Source organism: Stereum hirsutum (genome assembly GCF_000264905.1).
Source record: "Stereum hirsutum FP-91666 SS1 unplaced genomic scaffold STEHIscaffold_8, whole genome shotgun sequence".
NCBI lineage: Eukaryota > Fungi > Basidiomycota > Agaricomycetes > Russulales > Stereaceae > Stereum > Stereum hirsutum.
The window spans coordinates 2,042,141-2,066,762 of NW_006763138.1; the positions used below are offsets into that span (position 1 = coordinate 2,042,141).

Consider the following 24,622-nt stretch of genomic DNA (forward strand, 5'->3'; position numbering starts at 1 on the left):
GAGGTGAGGACAGATAGCGACGAGGTATTAGATGCGTGACAGAAGAATTTGAATGAATGGTGGGTTCCGAAGGAATGGATACGATGAGCAAGACATCGAGGACTAACAACAGACTGTACAAGGATGATGGTTGGTATTGGGAGTTGGAGAATGCAAAAGGAAAGTCTGGTTCTCGAGACACAAAAAACAAATAGACATGGAGGCGAAAATAATGAAGCAAGCATACGATATCACAGAACGTCCAGCGGTGGCGGCGAAGGGGCAACTCTCGGGAATCTTGGACTCGATGGCGTTGGCGGCAATAACATCCCCGGACTCACACTCTCCCCAAACCTCCCCGACATCGAGCTCCCAGGACGTACACCGCTACTCCCACCTAACACACCTACACTCCCCACACTCCCACCACTCGCTGTCCGTCCATGCATACTACTTACCCTGGCCGATACTGCTCCAATGCCCGCCATTCCGACCGATGAATCCATGTTGGCGATTACGCTCCCGTCTTCGCCATGGATCTGTATGATTGACGCATCCCGCGTTCGCGCTAGTAGAGGCTCAGCCACGCCAGCACCTCCATCCCGCGCCATAGTAACGTCGCTCGCAGATCGTTCGTGACCAAAGCCGTAGCCTGACGATCTGCGCTGTACCATCGAACCCTCGTGCCCCCGGTCAGAACCGCCATCGGAGCCCTTCGATTGCGACACGTCCACCGGCGCATGCTCGTCGACCAAGGTATCCCTCCATTCGAAAGTGTACCTGGGATCCCAGGGATCATTGTGCGATGCCGCCCTATCCTTGCTCCCATCCCGCTTCCTTGCCCTCGCCTTGACCGCCTCGTACCCAAACTCTCCAAACTCCATGTCCATCCCAGATCCCACATGCGTCCTCCCGCTATCCGTGGTGTACGAGCTAGAAACCCCCGTCCGTCGCTTATACTCCTCGAATCTGATCGCCCGCAGCGTATCTTCGCTCAGATGTCCGCGCTCATCTTCCCCATTAGTCTCCGAGGTCCTCCTCGCGAGCCTATACGCTGCACCACCAAGCACATCCATCTTTCTATCCCCGTCCGCAAACTCATCCACTCCCCTCTCCCTCCCTCCTGCCCTTCTCCATCTCCGCCTCATAAACCACCACCTCCCCCCGAAGAGCGCCAAACAAAACGCGAAGAACCCGATCAACCCGATCAGGACGTCCAGTCCTACGCTTAACTTTTTATCCCCTCCGGTAGCATCCGCGCCAGTCCCGCTCGACGAGCTATTGCTGTTCGACAACGGCTGGTTCAACACCCTCACCGTATTGAACTCCTCCAACGCCTTGGTCGGATCCGTCAGCCCCAGCAATCCCAACCTCGGGTTGATATCGTCGTTCAACATCTCCGTCCCCGTTCCTGATCCAGACGCATTAAAATTGCCGTTCGAATCCGGTACCTCGTACGCCATGACGGTGTATGTGTTTCGTAGAAAGGGAACGCCGAGTACGAAATCGTCCAGACCGCTGCTGGCGTCGTCCATTTCTCCGTTGGCGGTTTGGATGAGGCCGATACAGGAGCCGGTGGTGGATGTTGAACCGGCTTGTTGGGGGAAGGCGGTGAGGTCGAGTGGATGGAGGGTGGTTTCGCTTTGGCCGTCGAGGGTGATGGTCATGTTGAGTGGCGTCGTGCACGGGACGTAGTCTACCACAAACGGACATAGTCTGTCAGCATCATGTCCGCTCGCACGACCCGAGCCTCAACGGAGAAGAAAGAGTAGAAGACGGACTCACAACTCCCATCACTTGCCGGTCCGATCCCCAAAGCCCCATAGATACCGTTCGCAATGCTCGTACTGGTCAGAATCACCGGGACACCGCTATCCAAGACGGCGGACGGAAACACGCCTCCGCTCTTCCCCCTGCCCAAATCTATCTCCTTCGCATCCCCATCCACGTAGACCGTGAGTCCCCTCACATTAAGTCTCCAAAAGAACTCCCCAGTGCTTTCGGCCAACACCCTGCTATAAGTCACCTTACTCGGATCGTCCAAGATTTCGCTTGGATGTCGACCGATGCCCAGGAAAGATGAAGGGGAAGTCGATCCGGGACGGGCGAGGGAGAGTGAGATGAAGCGGGAGGAGGGTGCGGAGGTGGATGGTGCGAGGCCGAAGAGATTCGATGCGAAGACGGCGCCGTCGGGAGCGTCTGACGTCGTTGCTGGGAGTTGTTGGGCGATAACGGAGTTGAGGGGGAGAGCGAGGCCTAAAATGCCGTCGAATTCGTATTCGAGGGGTTCGGAATCGACTGTTGTGGCGGCGGCTGCACGTACGAAGGAATAAGAAACGATAATTAGAGACAGAGGAGGGTTACCCTTCGTGACGAAAATCAAGACGTACCTAACGCCTGATTTGAGACGGTATACCCTCCAAGCGTGACCTGATCCCAATATATAGGTCCAGTAACGCTTCCCGCCAGATAGCTGATACTAAAGTCGACATTCGTGGCCGTTGCTGTTGAAGGATCGTATAGTCTTCCACCTGTTGACGAGCACGCGGATGTGCTACATTGTTTTGATGCCAACCACTATATAACACCAGAAAGCGATGCGTCAGCACAGGGTTGCAACGCTGAGAGGCTGGGTGGGCGAGTGGATAGAATAAATGAAATGAACGGATAGATGGCGTGGGGACGAGTGAAGTTCATCGAAATAGGAACGTACGAGATCAGAAGAGCCCATGTCTACTTGTACGCTCATATTCTGGTTGTTAAGGCCCACGCTGATGGCGACGGTGTATACGCTGAAAGAGAAAAAGAAATGAGCACATCGATACAGACTCAAATCAGAGCATCGGAAATATGAAGTAAACACGACAACGAAGAACATAAACCGGGAGCCAAGAGTGTATACATTATTCCGTTCAGCCGCCCGTATTGTGAAGTCATGCCGGGGTATCGATGGCACAAGCGAACGAGGCAGTCAAGTAGCAGCACGCCCTCCGAACGAACCTCCGAACATAAACGACCAAGTACATATCGCAATATGACCGCCGTTGAAAAGGAGCGAACTGTGGCACAGATTCGACAAAAGGCTGCTGAACTATCACGTTCTTCGCAACTGCTGATTGAGCACGAATATGGATGTTCTCCCGTTAGACGTGGATGATGGTGCAATGAGCTCAGCCTGAGACGACGCGCCACATCTGTACTGAACACGACCGACACCACTCGTAGCTGGCAGAAAAAGGCATAACGAAGCAAATAAAATCCCGTAAAACCAACGCAGAACGAGTCTAACATTGAAACGTCTGCATCGAAACGGGTTTGCCCACAGCTAAACACGGCCTAGCGTCGTCAAATTTAGATAGGACGTATCGCACCATGCACCCTCCCTCACTTGCAAGCTACGAATTATCTGGATCGAGAGCGTGAATCTGTGAGGAAGAGTGTAGAGAGGACAAGCGATCTCAAAACATGTCCGAGCGCTGGTATTCAAAGCAGAGCGCCACATTTCAAACGCCAGCCGTCTGCGCCACAATTCGATCAAGCAAACAAGACATACTCGCTCCAATCAGTAGGCATCTTCGCGAGTGACATCGGGAGGATCTGTCTTCAGAGACCGGAGCAAGACGTATTGAGAAGTTCGATCTCTTCAAAGGGATGGGATGGAAGTGGCTCTTCGCGCGAAAGCAGCAGACTGTATCGATAGATAGTTTAAGTCAGCCAACCAGCCATCCACTTTGGTTGTCCACAGCTACCGCGATACTTCAAGGCAAACAGGCAGCATTGAATGATGAACTGCAGTTTCGCCTCCTCCACGGTATTTGGCAAAGGCAGCGGTACACCAGTCAAACAAGCAGAGGTCGTAATGAACCAACTCCAGTGTCAGGGCGCAAGCGCGAGGTTCACCTCAATCGTACTAGATTCGGAGCGTAACACAACGATCCACCATTCCCGCAGAAATGGTATTCAAAATGCTTGCCCGAATTCTGCTCCTCGGAGGGACCTGTGTACGCTCGATGGTGAACAAACTCGAGTCTCGTACGATCGAGTACGCATTCTGAAGCACGACTCGCACATCGCAGGAATCTGAGCGCAGACTGAAATATCCTCTCATACTGCACGAGGAAAAAGAGGGGTGGCGGCAGGCATATCAATAAAACTGACAGGAAGCAACGACGGGCGCTGATGGTTTCGATAGCCGACAGGATTCGGAGGACACTAAAAAAAAGTGAACGAAGATGCGGCCCCACAATTACCGTACGGAACGCGGCGAAAAGTCAGATGAAGGAGCCTAAGGGGTCGCGTACCCAGATGGGTAGGTGCAAAGGCTGGGTGTTGATCCCAAGTGAGACAAGTAGCACAAGAAGGTCTACGAAGTCGAAGGAAATGACCGAACACTATTGCTCGTGTTCGGATGCGCTCAGGAAGGACGCGAGGACGAAGCGAGAACACGACCATATTCGAGTAGGAGAACCATAACACAGCTTCACGAGTTGTGGAATAGCCCGTCCTTGTCGAAGCGGTGAAGATAAGCGAAAGTGCACGCTCAGGCTGCAGGATGTATACACATGCCCGATAGACGCTCGAGGGTCAAGGGCGTAGGGGACTACGGCTTCGAGATGAAGGAGGGAGGCCGATGTGAGAACGAGAGACAGACAAGATAACGGTGTTGATCACAAGATGGGAGCGCCTGCAGTCGCTCGTTTGACTAGAACAAAACAGAAGGTGGCGAAGAGACCTAGAGAGGTCGGTAGCCTCGGCATACCCCACAGACACGATAGAAAAGGACTGAAAGAAGAGATTGGAACGGAAATAACAGAAGCAAGAAGAAAAAAAAAGAAAAAGGTATTCTGGAAAGGGGACTCACGCTTCGTAGAAACCTCCGCCGACCATATCCAGTGGTAAAACGATGCCGTCTTGTCCTCCGTCTCCTTCTACCCCACTCAGTCCATCTCTCCGTCCCACCCGACCTCGACTACTCACATCTCTGTATCCCCGCTCCTTCTCCTCGGGATAGATGTCAGAATCCGACTGAGACGCGCGCTGCTTTCCCTTCCAAGACGCCGAGGTGTATCTCGACCGTAGAGATGTCATGTGTGTTGCTACGCCCAGCCGCGCCCCGTTCGTTCAAGTCGGTGCGTATAGTTTGACGATCGTGAAATGGTACTACAGGAGCAAGATAAGATGATGGAACTGAGAGAGGAGTAGGAGGAGGAGATGATGGTCCGAGTTCAAAAGTTGAGGTTGCGGCGGAACGATGAATGGGGCACCCGCCAAGCGATCACGAGAGCGTCTGTTCAGTTCGTCGACGGCTTCAACTCGCCGGCGGTGGGCTCAATCGTCCGTCGCTGATAGTATCGACGCCCAATAATTCCGATAGATGAAGAATAAAAAGAAGGGAAAAGAGCGACGGGTGCCGGTAACGAGCGTAGTTGAGAGTTGCGTTGGAAAGCGGAAGCTGGGGAACGTCGACGACAAAGAACCCGTAAGCTGGCGGGGCTTTGGTCGGGGCCGCTCCGCTCTTTGGATCTCAGATCCCATCAATTCTCCTCGATCGTTTGGCGGGGCGCCGGGGTAAAAAGGTGGTTGTCTTTGACTCCCTTCTTCTCAGATCTTCCGAATCTCTCCGAGGCCCGTTCAGAGGAGGCCACGGCCTCGAGTTCCCGAGAACTGCACCACTGCTCTTGTCCACAGATGACTCCGGTACGACGATGAACTCTTCCGGCTTGTTGATATCTCCGTCACTCTTCCTGAAGGGAACTCGGATTCGCAGTCGTCATACATACTCTTTGCTCGGCGCTCAGGGCTCGTTGTATTCAGATATCGAATACGACTTCACTTCAACATCGCCGCTTATTCAACATACCTTTCCTTACATGTAGCTCCATGGTCTTGCTAGCCCTTGGGAATGTCGAACGACGTCACCATCGAACTTGGTTGATCGTCACTTCTTGGTAGTTCGCGTTGCAGGTACTATGCCTGACCCAGTAATACAAATCTTACGGTAGGGCAAATTCGACTTCACGCCTCGAGTTCCCCTCCATTCTTCCTCAAAATATTCTACAAGGTGCATATACTGTCTAGTATCGTCTCTGGGTACTTCGGTTTGATGAATTTCATGCCTGATCCACCAAAATGCTCGATAATGTCGAAAATTTGCACTTCGGACTCGCGACGCGCGTCGGAATGCTTCCGGCCCGCCAGAAGTGCAAATTTGTCTTACGGGGTGCAAGCAGTCGTCGTCGCGCTCGACGTCGACGACAATATTGTCACTAGCGGAAAATGCCAGTAAAATCGGTGGACATGGCTAAGATGTTTTTTCATCTGCCTCGGTCATCATTGCAGCGATCGGGTGTGTTGAAGGGGCTTAGTGCCATGAGAGCCGCAGAATTTGCACAACTGGGTCAGACATTGTACGTACTCTACGTCCCATATGCACATGCATTTTCGCTTATTCTCGTTGAATTTATCTGATCTGAACCCACAATGTCGAGAGCAGCGTTATATGAAATCGAAGACGGGTCTTCATGATGTACAACGCATGTCGATCTGCTCATGTTGCATCATGCCCCTCAGCTGGTACGTCCTGTGGTTCAGTCATGGTGCAAGGCCTATTTTCGCTGAGAAAACATTGTATCCGCCTTCCTTACCCCTCTTGTTGTACAGTCATATGGGTCCACTAGAGTAGTTTGAGGGTCTATTTCTGCTGCATTGTGTGAAGATCACTTCTATACGACAGTGAACTCTTCCTGCTCTCAACTTGCCGATATCGTCGTGACTCTGTCCTAACGCGGACTCGAATTCTCTTTACTCTCTTCGCTCGGCGCTTAGGACTGTTTGTATCCAGATATCGAAGCATGTTTCATCTCACCGCCTTCTTCCGTCGAGCTTTGCCTTCTATGAACTCTGACGATCGACAGTTCGTAATAATTTGCGCTGAACTGCCTGCTGCTATTTTATCCAAGAGCCGACAATAAAGCTGTCCGGCATCCCGCTGACCAGCGTGTTATACCTTCTGCAATCACTACGTTTCTTGATGATTAGGGAAAAGCTTCTGCTACGCTTATCATCTACTACAGCCCTTTCACTGAGGCAACATCGTATCCGTCTTCCTCATTTCGCTTGATGCACAGTCATAAGCATTTGCTGGCCATTCGGTCACTTGTACTATGTAGGTGAAAGCCTCAGTTACATATTCTTCTGCACAATTTCTGCTGTTTCGATACTTCTCGACTTGGACTACTTCCCGAAAGCTAGTAATAAACGCATCTACCTCTGATTAATAGTTCTGCCTGCTGGTCATAAAATCAGTCGTACTACTCACTTTCAAATCCGACTCTAACCCCGTACAAACCACAGGCTCCTCAATATTTTGACAGGTCGTGTGCTTCATCGGATTACGCCAATAAGAGGGTCCGCTCTCTAGCGAATACCCGTAATAAGGACCTTGAGCCCCGCGGTGTGCTAGTATAGGCCGTGCTCCTCCTGTGCTTCATCGTCGCACTGATGGTGTCGACATCTCACAAGAGCTCCCCTGTAAGCACCGACCGAAATCATGGCAGAGGCTCTCCAAGGTTCTGCGTCCTCTTTGTTGTATACACTATCGTATACCTGATGAATTTCCTTTATATTATTTTTACAATGTTTAAAGCATGCTGTTTCACTCGACCAGAGTAAGCCGCCATCCTTTACTTTCCCTTGGACTCCTTCTTCCCTCTTACACCGGATTCTGACCCTGAGACCGTCAGAGTCGCCATTTTCCCGGTAAGCTCATCCGCCGCCGCTTCCGTATCTGCCTTCTCCTTTGGCTTTCGTTTCGCTAAATGCTCTGCCTCTCTTTCCTCCTTGAAGTTCTTCGGGTCCATGTCCCAAGCTCTACCAAGATCTTCGAATGCTTCGGGTAGGTCGAACTTGAGGTTTCTGAGCTCCTTTTCGAGATCTAATGTATGTCTCCACATCCAAATCAACGCCTTTAGGAGATCAATCTGACCCCGGGTATGCGGTTTCGGATCAGGGACGTCTCTTATTTCCTTGAATATCGTAGAGAACTTTTTCTCCGAGATATTCCAGCAAACGAACTCATAGCCATTATCACGGATGACCGGCCGATATCCATGGAAGGTTACACCGTCTGCGTCGAAGGCGAGGCCACAAATCCACATCCAATTTGGGATTTCCTGTAAATGATGTGATAAGTTATAGGTTTGTCAAGGGGGTATCATTTAACGTACAATCTCCTCCCAAATAACTTTGGACTTCTTGGTGTTCTGCGGTTTGTCTTTCCATTGCTTTACGAGCAATGCCATAAAGACGTGGAGAGTAGGCTGAAGTGAACATGCCATCTGCGCAGGGACACTGGGGGTTCCTTTGCGCTTGGTTTCTCCTACCGCAATCACGGGGTCGAACCAACGCTTCCACTTCTGCCCTTCTTCATGCTCCAACACCATTCGAGTGAGTAAGTCGGCTTTGGGCTGAGAACCGAAACATCCCAGGATAGTAGGCTGATCTAGTTCATTGTCGCTGGTGATCGAGTCGTCTATTAGGAGCGCGTCCCACCAAGATTATGACATCCGACGTACGCTCCATATGAACATCGGCCAGCATCCTCAAAGAATCCTTTTATCATCGCTCCGTAGCTTTGTTGAACCGCCAGCTCCGACATTGGGTTTGCCAAGGCAAACGCGGAAATGACACGTTTCATAGCGCCGAGATAATTGCTGTGGTTCTTGTAGTTAACTTCATTCAGATACGAGTAATCCAGGATGGGCATGCCAGGATTAGGCTTGGTATCCTCGCTGAGACCACGTAAGATGGCCCCGGGGAATTCATTTTGATAAATCTCCAGGGTACTATCGAGTTCAGCTATAGCCCCATCCTTGCTCTGTATCATCTATCAGTGAAAGTTTAGAGTAGAATATCGTAAAAGGAACTGACTTTCCATGACGGGACAGTGAATGGAGTCTTCTGCCACCTGTTAAAACTGTAACGGGACATCTTGACGGTAGTGATTCTACTGGTTTGACTGGTTTCAAATACCCAACCGAACTTCTTGAGGGCTTCAATATTGGCTTTGCTATGATCCAGACTTTGGTTAGCAGTATATACCGTGAGGTCAAAGCGAAGGGAGGATGAACCTTGCAGTTATTGCCCTCGCAGTTCCAGATAACTCCGTAGGAGCTCGTTTACTTGGTGCGGATAGTACTCTTTCGTCGCTGAAGATGATCGTATCTCTCGCGGGCTTTGGTCCATAATAATAATACAGGATTTTCCCCACAAATACGGCGTGTGCGTTCCGACATTGAAAAAGATCGGTGGGGCCCCCAGGAGTGACGCCAGGCCTTCCAGTATCAGGTTTGTTATCGAAAACGGACATGTTTAGGCGAAGATATATAGAAGTGAGCTTCGAGTAATATGCGATTGGATGGTGTTGGTGACCAGCTCTATCCTCAGAATGACTGTATATATACACATACACACATCTGTGCTATCAATATTCATCACTGACTGCTTACCCTCATAATACAATAGGTTGACCCATAATAAACGCTCACAATGTTTGATACTGTGTGCAGGAACAATAACATTTTTTTTAAAATCGTAACTCTACCTGCAGTCAACAGAGTGAAACGCCAGCGGGAAGCAGGGCCACTTCGGAACAGTTTGAGTACAGATCCAGCCCCGATCGTCAAACGGATGAAGAAGCCGACGCAACGGAAATTTTGATGGTCGTTTAATCCAAGAGGTGCGCGGGCGAGGAATTCCGCACACTGCTCAGCGCTCGGCTAAAAGACAAAGAAGCACCGAAATGAATTGGCAATGGGAGCGGTGCTCTGGGGTCCCTGCGGAGAATATGTGTGGCACTGTGGCACTCATTCCCCGAGTCCAAACATATTCACGAAACGGGTGTGATCACGGCTGAAATGATGCAATAAGAGAATCAGTTTTTACAGTACAGGATTGTGTGTACTTAGTAGAGAAAAGTAGGCATATTACAAAGGCAGAAAGGGGTACCAAATTATTCATGTAGAAGTTTGAAGTAGTGACCTGTACGAGAAACTCCCAGTCAACTCTGCCAGTGTCCTTTCCAGCTCGATACGGTGACAGAATAGAGCCCAAAGGTACACCGTAAGATTCCTATATTAATTCAGTGGCATGGGTAGATTTAAAACACCGAATGTATGGGAAAGTTGTGAATTCTCCGCACCTTCCTTCTTTCCTTCCAATGGATCACGCATCCACAATGGCACTGGTCGGTCCGCCGTACTCGTGGCACTGGACGTACACCTGTCTGAAGCTGTGACGAAAGATCTCAAAGAGTAGGAGGATCAGCATATCCACGATAAATTGAGGTTTGAATAATAACAACGGGCTCACAAATTTATCCTCTATAGACACATCGTCCATACACAAAGCCGCCGGGTGTGGTACACGTTTGTTGCTCCTCACCTCTTCGGCCGTTGCTTCATAGTCTTCAGGAGGAATCACACGGGGATCATTGACAGTTGAATCCAGGATGCCACAGGCATGGAGATAGTCCTATCAGTGTTGCAGCTTCCTGTTTCCCATGCTGTGGCGAGATCAAGGTCAAGGACAACATATTGACAGGCCCTGATTGTGCGGAGTCGGGCGAGCATATGAGAGACTTGAGGTTTGTCGAAGTGAGCACAAACGATACATTTGAGCAAGCGTTCACTCAGAACGATCTTCGCCATCACCGCTGTATTGCATGCCAAGTCAGTTATAGTACGTGTATGTCAACCAAAAACCAATCAACATACCTTTCCTATAATCATGCTCTTCCTTCTCAGTGGAATATGGAATGCTCGATCGTTGACGTAGTATGTTGCCATCAGCTGCAAATGATGTGATGCACAGACGAGCGTGTCTGTCATCTATGATGTCAATTGTGAGATAGCGCTATAGGATGCAAAATACGAGTTTGTGATATGATGTGCTCACTAGAAATAAGTATGGGGTGCATGCAGTAGAGCAACAGAACTCAGATGAATCACAGGCTGGCTGTCGGACATCCGAGGCTGAGAAAAGGGTGAAAGGATAACCGGTAAAGTTGCCATCCGAATTTAGTTGTGGGCGACGTGAGGGTGCCAACGTGAGGGCGATGTGAGGGCGATGTGAGGGCGATGAAGGGAGCACAGGTGAAAGACAAGTATATTCACCACATAGATTATATATCAACAGAGAGCCTAGTCCGAGATTTTCGAGGATATAGAGAGTCACCGCACGGCAAGACAACAGCCTGCAGCTCGTTCACCCAAGCTTATTGTTGTGCATGAATCAAGATAGTAAGAGAGAGTCATACATGGCGCCAAGATACATAGACCTGCGGATACAAATGCTTACGACCAAGCAGAACAATAGCGTGCATCGTAATAGCAAGAGCGACGTTGATTCGGACATGTAATCCTTCACCGTTTGATCATAAAGTCCGCGCGGGACGACGTGGCGGAGTTCGAAAAGTGCGAACGCCTCGACGTGTGGCGTTTTGTTTCTCCACATTCGCTCTGTTTTCTCAATGAACAACTAATCATCATGAGTAAAGAAGACTATTGTCTGCCGGAACGCTAATTGTTACTACCAGGTACACAAGTTACCAATGTGATTGCTGATTTTATGTATTCATCGATGAAGTCCACGACTTTCAGTTCGAATTTCTGTGGTATTGACATATCACTCGTTCCCCTTCATTTTGACCATATCCGCGAAACACCACGCTCTCCTATACTTACCTCCACTCCTTCTGGCGGCAAGCGTTCACGAGCCTTTACGGCTACTACAACCGATGTTCCCGCAAGCAAGCAGGCTCGCCATTACTGAATGTACTTACACATAAAAACGGACTGGACATTTTACGAAGCTTTGTACTTATGACGGTTCTTCGTGTATCTCCCATAACCTACCATAAGTAGTCGGATTCACTCGTTGTGTACAATCCTATACTACGGGGCCACATCGTGCTACCCTACTTTCCTTCTTTCGCCACCGCTTGTCTGAACCAACGGCATATTATGAAATTGTTGTTTCTTGAAGGACCCCGGATGCATGCCGTACCCTCCCCCCCTCTAAGCGAGAGTTAGGCGACGACCTTCAGATGTCCGGGATTTCTCGACCGCACGCCTCTTGGTTTAATCTGTCACTGTCTACTAAGATGTCAATTTGATATATCAAACAGATGGAAGAATCGAAAGAGTGTAATCGGAGTGAAACTTGTATATGCTTGAACGTGCATCGGTTTTCAGTCCGATGTTACTGACTAATCAATAGGCGGCCTCGATATTTCAGTCCGGTAGACGTTCCGGCTCCAATCTAGATTGAATAATTTTGTTGTCCTACGGCAAGGTACTTAGTATACTGAGGCCAGAGCTGTAATGATCATCACAGAGGCTATCGATATAGAGGTCTTCATCGTGGTTCTATTGCTAAATTTACTTCACAGACTTGTTGGATTAGCGATCCATATATCTGACTCTAACAACACGACAACATATGCAAATAATATTTATATTACAGAGAGCCCACCAGGTTTCTCATGGTTTTTGAGACTTCCAGAATGTGCCGTTGTATGATAAGCAATTGAAGTACAAGTCTGACACGGCTGTCCTCAGTCCACTCTTTGAATACAGAGTGATCTCTCCAAACTTCGCAGCAGCACAAGTGCCATTGACACAAATCTGAGGAGGTCCAACTGTATCCAGGGAAAAAGCCATAACACGTGCAGCCTTGTCCATTGTATAGTAAGCCGAATACAAGAAACAAGGGAGGAGTTGGCGAGAGTGTTGACTGATTAACGGGATTCAAGTATATCAGCGTCATCCTGACGACGGTGGGAGACTGAAACGTACATCATCAGAATCCTTCATTGACTTGATAAATATGTTCAGTGTTGACTGGAATAAAACTGCAATATCCAGTAGAGGCTGGTGTCCGCGCGAAAATGTGGCAGGATCGATGGACTCGATGGCGCTAGTTGTGATGCAAGGAAACTCCGGGAGTTCTTCCACACGCGTGGCCGCAAATAGTATCGGCATAGAGTCTACTTTCGCTCCAAGTGAAGGCGCTACCCCATTGGCTCGAAGTCGACAGATAAAGTCTGCAGAAGCGGGCAAGGAAGGACCGGATCTGCTGCAAGTGTCAACCCTTGCTGCACTATGACGAAAGAATTACACGGATTAGTGTGAAAATTCTCGATTAGATAGAAAGGAGTCGTTACGGATGATACTAACATCTCAATGTCACAGGTTTCGATCTGATGACACATGTCGAGAAGAATAGAGTCAAATGTCCATGACCCATCCGCCTCCAATGGATCGATTCCCCCATTTCCACCCCCTCTCGATAATATCTTGTAAAGAGTCCACTCAACACTATGTATTCCATGTGGGTGATCTCGCAATTCATGAAGTGTGACATTTGGGAAAGGATACGATTCTTTTTCAAGTTCGGACCTCTCAACGTATTGGATGTAAGGTTTCCCATTTAAGCAGGGATGCTCAAGGTATGCTAGATACCCGCGAAGGAGTGGGAACGGCTGACGAGAGGACAACTGATAAAGTCATGGTAAGTATCGCGAAAGTACATAACTTCAGGAGGACTTGCCTTCCAATCAGCCGGAAGTTTCAGAGGCTTCATGATTGCTGTATGATATTCAATGACGTCAAGGTGCTCCAGTATCTCGGCGATACTGTCGCAGACAGGCAGATCGACTCTTCCACTGGTATGTGTCAAGAATATCCATTTGCACGGGCCGTTGACAAGTGCACTTACCAGCCCAAGGTATCGATATGAGAGCGTACTTGTAATTGAATTATCAACAAAGGACTCACACAGCATTTTGTTCGTGTTTTCGCATTTGCGAGGGAGGCCGGGTTTGTGAGATGACCATGTGAACACAACAGATGGTGGCGACGAAGATCAGTGAGATCTTGTGAGGCCCTGCGAAATAAGTGTCAATGTCTATGGTTGCCAATTGTTCGTGGCTTTATAGTGACAGACCTATCCGACACAATAGTACTACGCAGCAAGAGAGAGACCTGTGGATTGAACGGGTCTTGATTCGTGACACGTGTAAGACGGATATCGCGGAGCGTGTCGGCTGTCTCAATGTGCACAGTAACTAGACCGGACTGTCAGGATCATGAAGCCGGTAGCCACTTGAAACAGACTCACAACAGCCCGTTTCAGAATTAGCTGGCGTCAGATATTGTTCAGAGTTTCGAGACGGAGAACGCTTATCTTTTCACTGGCCGACCGGCAACATCCGGTACTCTGTCTGACTCGGAAACGACCTGGTCAAGACCTGGCACCGCACGATACGATTTTAACGAGTGAGAGCTGCAACTGAACGTCATGTACGTGAAGTTATCTCTATCCTCCTGTATTATCTCACCCCTGGCTCATCTAGGACGTCGACGGGATATGACTTCCCTTTGGGATGGACTATTTTCCCTGATCTCAACAGCCTCAGCTCATCACCGATAGCTTCACGATGTCGAGACCAGATATCGTACATCGACAGTCTGAGGCTACATTGGGGGTCGAATCACGGGCCATGGTCTATACCGATTGAATGGTTACCCGTATGGATACTGTCTTTTTCCTTCTGTATCTCTCAGAAGCTGACTTCGCCGAATATCAACCCAGCCACAACTTGAATCCGATGAGCCATATCTTAAAAACGATTACGTGTATCGATACAACCTTATACGCCGTTCGGAATTCGGGGAAATATACCAGCACCTACAAAATCATATGAAGCCAACTTTATCTCAGGCCATACTGTCTCAAATTGGGAACCCGTCCTTTAATGGTCCCGATTTTTTCCTCCATGCTCCTCGATCTCTGTCATATGGCAGCAACAAGAATACCCCAGAGGCCACTCTCGCTGCCGATCCATTGCGGTCCCTACCTTCAGTCCTACAGATGATCACTTACTCTGGTGATCGCACGGATATCGAAGCCTCCATCACGGGCATGTTAGCGGCCACTCCCGGAATGATACTCAGGCGGTTTGTGTTCTCCTATAGTTTCGTCGAGAATAATCTGACTCAAACACCGTATCAGACTTCCGAACCTTGATCCAGGCTTCGATTCTGAGATTACTGCGCTAGACGCCTCACAGCAACAGCTGGTTCCTGGCTTCGCACTTTTCCTGAATCGAATGGCACGATCCCGATCACGTCCGTGGTTTCAAACAGACATCCTCCACCCGGCTCTCATCATTGGGATTGACGGGAAGGGGCATGGGAACGTTAATCGTCACCAGAACCCGCTTCATGACCTTGCCCTCACCGTTCGATCTCATCTAAACGCTCACCTTGAGAACTGGCGTCGTCCTTGGCCGAAGCCCGCATCCGTAAATCTCGGTGATGAGCAATACGAGTCCCTCGATGATGAGCAGTACGAGTACCTCGATGACGAACATCAGGATTTCCCGGTCGACGATTGTAACCACTACATCTCATTCTCACCTTCACCTCTGGAGCAAAAGTCCTGTCCTCCATGGATGATCATGTTTGGAATTGTATACGACAGCGGCCGAGATGGTCACCTGACAATTGTTGCCCATATCCCTCATGCACCCGCAGGCGAGGACCTCATTGATCTGGATAACAATACGACCCACTATGTCTCATGCGTCATCGACCGTATATCCATACCCGGCATAATGAACGCTACAGATATTCAAGCTACCATCCCCAGTACTTTTGAGTCCCCATATCTAGCCAACTTGAGGGCCGTAATGTGTCTCCTGACGCTCAAGCGACATGCTGTTGTAATGGCAAACGCATGGGAGAAGACCATGTGGCCCGACAAAATCGTCGAGAACATAGACTTGATCGAAGACAAACACTTGCCGCCACTACGTACTGCCTCAGAAAGTGGAGAGGATGGCATTGATGTCGTCGTGGTGAGAAGCAAGGGGGATAGCGGTGAAGGTAGCGCATATGGGGAAGGAAGTACACTTTATCCCTTAGAGAAAGACGATCCGCCTGAGCACATCAGCGCGGCGCATCGGGAGGAAATTGAGAAGAGTGTTCGAAAAGTTGAGTCTTGGATGAGACGGATGCAGGGGGAGGTGGAAATATGATGCACGGATTTAATTGGCTCTGTACAGCTTAGATAGTTCTTTTCATAGCTCCGTGTTATATTCACAACAGAGACACCAATGGATGGAGTAAGTATACACGTGGGTGTGCAAAAAGAATAGGATACTAGCATACGCCTTTTCGAGAGTACTTACATTGCAATTAGTGCTGCACTGAGACATACTACACAATAGCTCGCTCAGCATTAAGTGTTCTCATGTACTCTACTAATCGTCAGTCAGGCCATGCAGTCGATGCGTGAGAGACATATCTGCACCTAACTTGAGCCCAAGCCTATTCTAGGCGTAGCTGAACACGGCCATTCAGCGTCAGCAAGGTAGGTGGGAATATGACTTTAGCCAAGGTATATTGTGAGGCAGCAGCCCAAAAAACCATATGATAGTCTAGCGACGAACATAAATCAGTGGAACATGATACCTTCAAGCCAGTTGATATGCAGGTATAGCCATTTCGGATCACGAAGAGAGAGCGCTGAAAATATTGTCGGAAAGCTCGACGCGCCTGTAACAATATCGGTGACGGCGCTTTCGAGCTACGTGGACATAAGCTAGACGAGAGAGATGAACACCAAAAAAAAACCCCCGAGTAATACTATTGTGAGTCAAATGTGCGCGAAGAAGGCGCGCTCCATAGTACATCAGCATCCTCCAGTCACGAATCCTCGCTGTCAACGGGCATAATCAATCATGAGATAGACATGTATCAGTGGCCAGTAACAGGCATCGCGCAAGCGAAAAGAGATGGATATGGCCGTCTCTCAGAGAGATACTAAGGAGAATAATTTAAATGAGAAAACCGGACGGGAACCATAAGCAAGGTGCGTCCTCTTGTCAGAGAATAAATGACAGGTTACTTCGAAAGCAAGGACACATCATACTGGGCCGTTCCTCTTGCGAATGTCTTGAAGCCTGGATAATCGGGTCTCACGACCACACGGTAACTATGATACACGATCAATTGAGTAAATCGCGCCCAGAACAACGACTACCCAATCAATGGCCAAGCAATTCACTGTCGAGTGGCTAGCGGCTTCAACCTGTGGGGATCGACAAGTAGATTAATGGAGAAGGATTTTCCCTTGATACTCACACCCATAATGGGCTATCGTGACGGAAAAAACCAGGAAGTGCAATTGTTCGAAACTGCTTCACAACGTTGATCGGATCAATTGCCGTGTCCCGTTGGGCCTAAGCGAGGTCAAAAATTCCACTTGCAGTTACGGTCTAATGAGCCGAAACAATAAAGGCAGCGGAACATATTGCCCGGACAAAGAGACACGCTTCGACTCCCTCAGAGCCCGATCTTCAGCGTCTTGTCACCCTGAGCGCCAAGATCTGGAGTTGAGTTTATAGTATCGCGAAAGCATAGGGTGGGAGCACTAAGAAGGTGATGATGATCAGGTTCTGTAACCATCAGTGATGCCACTGTTCCAAGGAGAGGTTTCTGTGGTTCGGGAAGGTTAGAATTTGTGTATGGGGGTAGGGAAAGACAGGTCCATTAGGTCCCACCTCCACCTCCACATCGACATCACACAGACCCCAGCGTCTTTCCGTCCTTAAACCCCGTAAGTCTGAGTTGTGGAAGCAAATACCGCCGTGTGCTTACAGAAATAGAACGGCATGAAGACGATCTTCTCTGCTGCTTGAAGGCTATGCCGCATTATAGGAGTACGGATGGTTAGGAAATATTAAGGAACATATATTTACATTGTATTGTGGTCAAGGGAAATTGGGCGTCGTACATGGTTAGATAGTTTAGTGTTAGCTCATAGCCGATCGTGATCGTGCCCTCGATGACGGACGATTGTTCGATGGAGCCTGTGAGTCTGATTGAAGGAGAGAGGCATCGAAAACAGGCCGACGTACGCATCTCTAACAAGATATTCGGCTCGCATGTTAGCGATATGCAAGATGGGGGCGGTGAACCTGGAGGCGTCGGCTAAGGCACCGAGGCGATCGTGCTAGTGTCTCTGGTGGATGTGTTCGAACAAAATAGCAGCTAGAAGGAGAAAAGAGACCGTATAATGGGTGACAACGGAAAGTGAAATGCGGACTCTCAGAAAGCCACATCCACTCGGTATTCACTCCTGATAACGAGAAAGACGTTGGTCTTGCCTACAATCTTCTCCGAGATTTGTGGTCCCTTCCTCCCGCAGAGTCTACAGATATGCGCCCTCTGTACATTGAGACCCGCGAGGCCATCCGAACCTATGGGCAGCTTTGCTATGGCCTTGTCGCCCCTTACATCTGTGTTGATCTTTCTCTCTCGTAACAGCTGGAGCACCTCAGTGCCGCAGCGTATCTCAATCTTGCCCTGTACGACACCGATCACAGGGATGGAGATTGGGCTGATGCCCTGATGCCCACCACTCTATACCTCGACATCATGCACATGATCAAGAACGCGTACTTTTGTGTTGCCAAGGCGCAGGTCGACATCCCCGATTCCGAGTTCTTCCTCATTCTCCTCAGTACGGATCGCCTTACGCACCATGGTAGGCAACGACGCCAACCTGGATTTACTGCAGCTTCACTGCGAGTCTGCGCCTCACCGGCACTACAACGATCGCAAACATTCTCACGAAATATCCCGAATGGGATAAAGGACCACGATGCCTCCGCCAGGCTTCCATTCATATCAAAAGACTCTTCAACAAATCCCACCAGTGCGGATCACATAAACCCTTGTTTATGGCGCGGTTGTCTCTTTGTCGCACTCGTGAACCTTGTTACTTCCTGGAAACGCGGACATCAGATGGTCGAGGAACGGTCTCATTCATTGCACCAGCATTGGTCCGTCTACGTACCAACTGTGATGCCACCATCCTTGCGCCGTATAGTGTTCCGCTGTTCAAGATTCCCCTCGCAGACGATGATTGTGAAGACGACGATGGAGCTGAATTCTGCGCGTCTTCTGCCACCAATCTGACACCCCCGGAGGATAGTGCTCTAGGTGGGCTGCGAGATCTGGAGGACGCAGAGATAGACGCAGAGTGGAACAATGCCCCACTGGCACGGGCTTTCTCAAAGGTGATCGAGATCGACGGAAAGCCTGTGAATAAAGCTCGTGCATTGGCTCAACGATTCTTGTACCAGAAGACAACGAGCTCAGCAGATCGACTCCGGCGAGTTGCCCAGACGGGACGGTATGAACCGTCCTCAGCGCTCGCGAATGAGGAAGAGCAACCCGACGAGCCTTTTCTGTCCATATTCGATCCCGTTGCGTCACTACTGGTCTGGGAGCAGAAAGTGTCCCTCTGCATCGGTGCAGTCAATGGTTTAACGGTAGACACCCAGTCCTGGGAACGAGTCGCGATACACCTACTTCCCGAAATGACCGCTCGAGACTCGTTTCAGGTCCTCCATCTCCTACCCACATCCACAAGAGATCATACCGAGAGGAACGACTGGCGCTCTGCTCGACAACTACCAGCCTACAGATTTGTAGGAGTCCCTGGGCTCCTAATTTATCCCATGAACCCATTCATATCGGTGTCTGACACGGGCTCTCCGCGTCTTCTATTGGATAGCAATTCACTTCGCACGCTCACCTCCACCCTTCGAGACCGACTCGCCCGTGCTCATGTCCGACTGATACCAAAAGCAAAGGCGAGTTTGGAGTTCCCGTACAGAGAGGCATCAGGTTAGTATCTCTCTCATTTCGTCTCATCGGATTGATGTACTGAGAAGGGCTTGTAGGAACGGCGTGTTTCCTCGCTGAGGAGAGTACAGGCGTGCAGGACTTGATTCCCCACACTTGTTCACGGTGCTCATACGTGTTCGACATGGCACTGCCCCAAGAAATCATCGGAAATGTCTCCAGCCATCTACTTCAGGATGATATGCTCGATCAGTCACTCGAGCCGTGTCGCCTCTGCCTTCGTCCAGCAGTTATATGCCGGTATCACCTTCGGAAGACGAAGGGGCGGAAGGGAAACTTTGCGGTCATCGAGAAGGGAAACACATGTCCGAACTACGTTATGTTCCCACATGCTGTGGCATCGACGTCAAAGCTTTCCTCTCCATGCTCGAATGTCCCTCTCATATGCGAAATATGCGGAGAAGGAAGCCCCGCGGTGTGGCGCTACAACCTACGAGCACACTTCAAGAAGAATCATCCCGCCAGCCTCGAAGTCCCCCAGTTTGTGGCACTATGGACACTCACAGAGTTCGAGGAGATGCAGCTCAAGGATGTATGGGACGAACGTGACGCGAAGAAGACAGTGAAGAAGGGAAAGAAATCGGCCGCACCTCCCCTGCTGATTTCTGAGGCGCACAGTGCACGCGCTACTTTACAGTAAGCGCACGAAACATATTGAATCATATTTGCTGGCTGATACGATTTCTTGTGCAGTGAGAGCGTCACTGAAGATGAGCCGATGGATGATACGGACGAAGACGAGGAAGACGAGGATCCGATTGACAAGGATCTTGACGATGTAGATGGTGCTGGAAACCAGGAGGAGGATACAAGGAGCGACGACGATGGCGGTATTGATGGTGGAGGGGATGTTATGAGAAGAAAACACTGTTCCCTAGGTTTTCTAGGTCCAACCCTACCTTAGGGTTACAAATAGCAGTAAGGTGAGCAGAGGGCACGGGGGTGAGCGAGAATGGTGCTGGAGGTGAGCCGCGTCAACGTATCGCCTGTGGCAACACAACATGACACGACATAACAACCTTCTCACTAACCATACACTATATCGCCTGTGGTGAAATGACATGGTGTTGTGGCCTTCCCGCCATCTGTGCACCCACCAGTGTATTGCCTGTGGCGACACGGCACGGCGCTACAGCCTTCCTGGCAACTGTGCGCTGGGGTATCGTCTATGGTAATACCACACGGGTCGCTGGAAGGCTGCGACACTATGTAGTGTTGCCATTGGCAATACATCACTGCACAATGGCCGGGAAACCTGCCACGCTGTGTCGTATCGCCGCTGCTACAGCACACAGCTGCCAGGAAGCTATAGGCTGCAGTACCCGTGCACCAGTGTATCGCCTGTGGCGACATCACAGGGCACCACTTGTACATATATCCACACGTCAGGACAGCTGTGCGCTCTGAGCAGAAGGGATCGCTCACGTTAGCGTGATGTCACCGGGCCAAACCAGTCTTTCTCCACTACAAATGGGTCAATGCTCATGAAATAAAATACAGGAGGTAATGGAGGACATTGACGTACATCGAAGAGCTCGCTACTTCGAGAAAGCATGGTCGTTCGACTGGGAACGAGTGATTTTACAGTCTGTGGGGGTTACTCACTAGGTTCAGGTCATCGTTCTCAATGGCGAATGGACTGTTTCACGTCAAACCAAGTATCATATCAAATGTACGGTGCGTGTATGCATCGATCGAGTCCGTTACCTCGCAAACACATGAGCATTTGACTGAGAACGACCAAGTTCATGGCGGGCGGGGCGTACTCACCAGGCTCAGATCGTCGTTCTCGCCAGCGAGTGGACCATTTCCCATGGAACCAAGTAAAAGGGCATATGTGAGACGTCTGTGCTCGTCAACCGAGCCCGCTACCTCGCAAACACATGATCATTTGACGGGGAACGAGTGATTTACAATAGGTGAGGGGTACTCACCAAGTTGAGATCGTTATTCTCGACGGCAAGTGGACGGTTGCACGGCATGGCAGGTTTCCCGCCAGCTGTGCGCTGTGTCGCCTGTGGCAATATGACATGGCATCGCAGCCTTCCCGCGAGCTGTGCACCAGCGTATTGCCTGTGGCGACAGGCCACAACACGGCACAGCGCTACAGAGTCCTTCCTGGCCACTATGCACTGAGATATTGTCTGTGGCAATACCACATGGGTCGCATGTAGGCTGTCGCACTGTCTAGTGTCGCCATAGGCGATATGCCGCTGCACAGCTGCTAGGAGACCTGTCACACTGTGTCGTATCGCCATAGGCGATACTACAGCACCTGTGTGCGAGTGTATCGCCTGTGGCGACACAATGCAGCCCTGCAGCCTTCTGGCCAGCTATGTGTGTGTGCATAGCCTATAGCCATATCACACGGCACCGCCGCTTGCCTAGTATATATCCGCACTTCAGGTCAGCGATGCGCACTGAGCTGGAAGTGGTGTTGTGATGCTGACTGTGTCGCCTTTGGCGAAGCGCCGCCGCGGGGCACTGTGTCGTACCACCCGGCCATACAGCTTGTTGCTGAGTGTCTTAAGACCGCTTGACCTGCGATGCACTACCACGGCCAGCATCACACGGCTTCTGGCGAGTTTGTGAGGCATAAAAGACCGGATAGCGGGTTTTGCACCCTGACCAACTACTGCGAATGATGATCGCCTATGGCGACACGACGCAGCGCACAAGGAATATATAAGACAGTCCTTCAAAGGCTCAGCGTCTAGCCTTCGATCATCAAACTCCACGACCGCAAACACTACTTTCAGAGTAGTATCGCCATTGGCGATGCAGTGCACAGGAAAGCTGCTGAAGCACGCACTTGGATGGCTGGGCTGCTAGGCGGCCTTAATGATGTTCTATGACTAAAACAACCACGATCATGGGCTGTATCGCCAAAGGCGATACTGTACTGCCCAGAAGTTTAGGCTATTGGAAGACGGGCGCACCATGGATAAGGCCCGAATTCAAGTCCGTCGTTATTGACAACAAACGGGTTATCTCTGACAATGCAAGTGCTGGGGACAGAAGCGGACATGAATGCAATCCATTCGATCCCACCATGACGCAAATCGAACGAAAACTGAATGAGTTAGAAAAGTATTCTGGAGGGAGAGATATTGAAACATGAATTACCCCAACGATCGTCGTCGTTCTCGACGATGACTCCACCAACTGGCTTTGTATCAAGTGGGTGACTGATAGCACACATTACTCCCGTCATTTTGAGCCCGCAATGTCAAGATTCGAACCGATATTAAAGAAGCTATGAGTGACTTTCTGCGAGGGGAATAGCTGAGGGGTAACTTACTGGCTACAATGTCGCCTAACTTGGTGAATGCACCATGGTTTCGCCCCAAACCTTCAATGCGATAGACCATTCGTACTACATCCATTCCATTGAGCCCTGGACGACGACGATTGAGCGAGAACTGAGCAAACACGGGATGATATTAGAGGAGGGAGGGCTGGTGTGGATGACACACCGAGGTAAAACGCTTCGTTCTCGACCATTTTCCTGCCGATTTGCGTCAAACCTGGATGGCGCTGAGTGGTACGAATGCATCTCGTCAGATAGAGCCAACGACAATGAAAATTGAGTCGGTATTGAGCGAATGTGAGCAAATATTTGAAGAAGGGTTGAGGGACGAAACTTACCGAACCAAAATCGCTCTATCTCCCTCATTACCTGGTCGATTCACATCAAACCTTGTATGCTGCAGGCGTAAATAACCGTTCCCGTCCGTTTGAGACATCATAAAGCCGTATCGAAGCACAAATGAGCAAACGCGAACATAAATTCGAAGAGGAGCATTTTCAGACCATGGCCCACCTCAGAGATTCGTATCAATGATGTCGATTTACAGTGGTCCTGCGTGGGATCGCGAAGGGGGATAAATAGCCCATTTATTTACTGTCATTTCAAGCCATTAACCTTCAGGAACGAATTCCAAATGAGCGAGCACGAACCAAGTTTCGAGGAGGAGGGTATTGAGAATAAAACTGACCTCACCGTTCGTACTAGTTCTAGATAATGCACGGGACGTTCTCTTCAAATCTTGATTGGGGATGAGAGTAAGTATCCATGCCGTTATTTCGAGCCCGCAACCTTGAGCATCGAAGCATATTTGAGCAAACACGAGTTCATTTTCGGAAGAGGGTGGTATGTGTGAAAACTCACCCGCATCGTTCACTTCGTTCTCACCGTTGAGTGGGCCATTTCTTTTCTAACTTTGACAGGGTTGGTTCACCTACCTCGCGCCTTCATTTTGAGCACACTGTATTTAAAATAGAACGTCAACTGAGCAAATGCGAACACATTTTTGAGAAGGGGTGATAGCAGCGAAAAGTCACCAATATATTTCGCCTCGTTCTCGAGGATGAGCGGGCGTTTGGTTGCCAAATCGTTTTCGGAGCTGATAGCAGTACTCTCTGTCATCATTTTGAGCCCACTACATTGAATATCGAGGAAGAATTGACCAAATGCGAACAGACTTTCGAGAGGCATATATGGGGGGACGAAAACATACCTATCTGATCGTCCTTGTCCTCGACGATAGGTGAGCCTTTGTCTATCAAACCTTTATTGGAGTCGATGTGCCTGACCTGTCCCGTCATTTGGAGCCCATAACGTAAGAAATCGAACCGATACTGAGCGAACGCGAACATATTTTTGTAGATGGACTATTGGAAGCGAAAACTCACCGACGTGGTTGTCCTCGTTAGGAAGATTCTGTGAACCGTTGTTGTTAAGATCTTGACAGGTGCTGACTGAGCACGTTCCGTCGTCATTTTGAGCCCACAACATCCAAGATCGGGCGTAAAATGAGCAATCGCGAAAGTATTCACTAGGAAGGATCCCTTCAGGCTGTGGT

At 49.7% G+C, this 24,622-nt stretch overlaps 5 protein-coding genes across 5 annotated transcripts; 2 read left to right on the plus strand and 3 right to left on the minus strand.

The window, feature by feature from the left end:
• Positions 1-230: 230 nt before the first annotated feature.
• On the minus strand, positions 231-3,567 carry STEHIDRAFT_157836 (acid protease; the record flags this gene model as incomplete). The annotated part of the gene is made up of 5 exons (XM_007305102.1): positions 231-1,675; positions 1,765-2,292; positions 2,370-2,556; positions 2,693-2,771; positions 3,533-3,567. The coding sequence occupies 5 exons, from the start codon at positions 3,565-3,567 to the stop codon at positions 231-233; spliced, it is 2,274 nt and encodes a 757-aa protein (XP_007305164.1).
• Positions 3,568-7,661: 4,094 nt separating this feature from the next.
• On the minus strand, positions 7,662-9,346 carry STEHIDRAFT_111813 (uncharacterized protein; the record flags this gene model as incomplete). Its single annotated transcript, XM_007305103.1, has 5 exons — positions 7,662-8,150; positions 8,205-8,493; positions 8,553-8,863; positions 8,908-9,058; positions 9,108-9,346. The coding sequence occupies 5 exons, from the start codon at positions 9,344-9,346 to the stop codon at positions 7,662-7,664; spliced, it is 1,479 nt and encodes a 492-aa protein (XP_007305165.1).
• Positions 9,347-12,518: 3,172 nt separating this feature from the next.
• Positions 12,519-13,873, minus strand: STEHIDRAFT_111814 (uncharacterized protein; the record flags this gene model as incomplete). The annotated part of the gene is made up of 5 exons (XM_007305104.1): positions 12,519-12,710; positions 12,834-13,137; positions 13,215-13,534; positions 13,756-13,783; positions 13,815-13,873. The coding sequence occupies 5 exons, from the start codon at positions 13,871-13,873 to the stop codon at positions 12,519-12,521; spliced, it is 903 nt and encodes a 300-aa protein (XP_007305166.1).
• Positions 13,874-14,739: 866 nt separating this feature from the next.
• STEHIDRAFT_111815 (uncharacterized protein) lies at positions 14,740-16,078 on the plus strand (the record flags this gene model as incomplete). The annotated part of the gene is made up of 2 exons (XM_007305105.1): positions 14,740-14,996; positions 15,052-16,078. 2 exons carry the CDS (start codon positions 14,740-14,742, stop codon positions 16,076-16,078), a joined length of 1,284 nt encoding a protein of 427 aa, XP_007305167.1.
• A 1,811-nt stretch (positions 16,079-17,889) lies between these two features.
• On the plus strand, positions 17,890-20,397 carry STEHIDRAFT_111816 (uncharacterized protein; the record flags this gene model as incomplete). Its single annotated transcript, XM_007305106.1, has 4 exons — positions 17,890-17,916; positions 18,372-18,889; positions 18,937-19,739; positions 19,796-20,397. 4 exons carry the CDS (start codon positions 17,890-17,892, stop codon positions 20,395-20,397), a joined length of 1,950 nt encoding a protein of 649 aa, XP_007305168.1.
• Between the last annotated feature and the right edge of the window lie 4,225 nt (positions 20,398-24,622).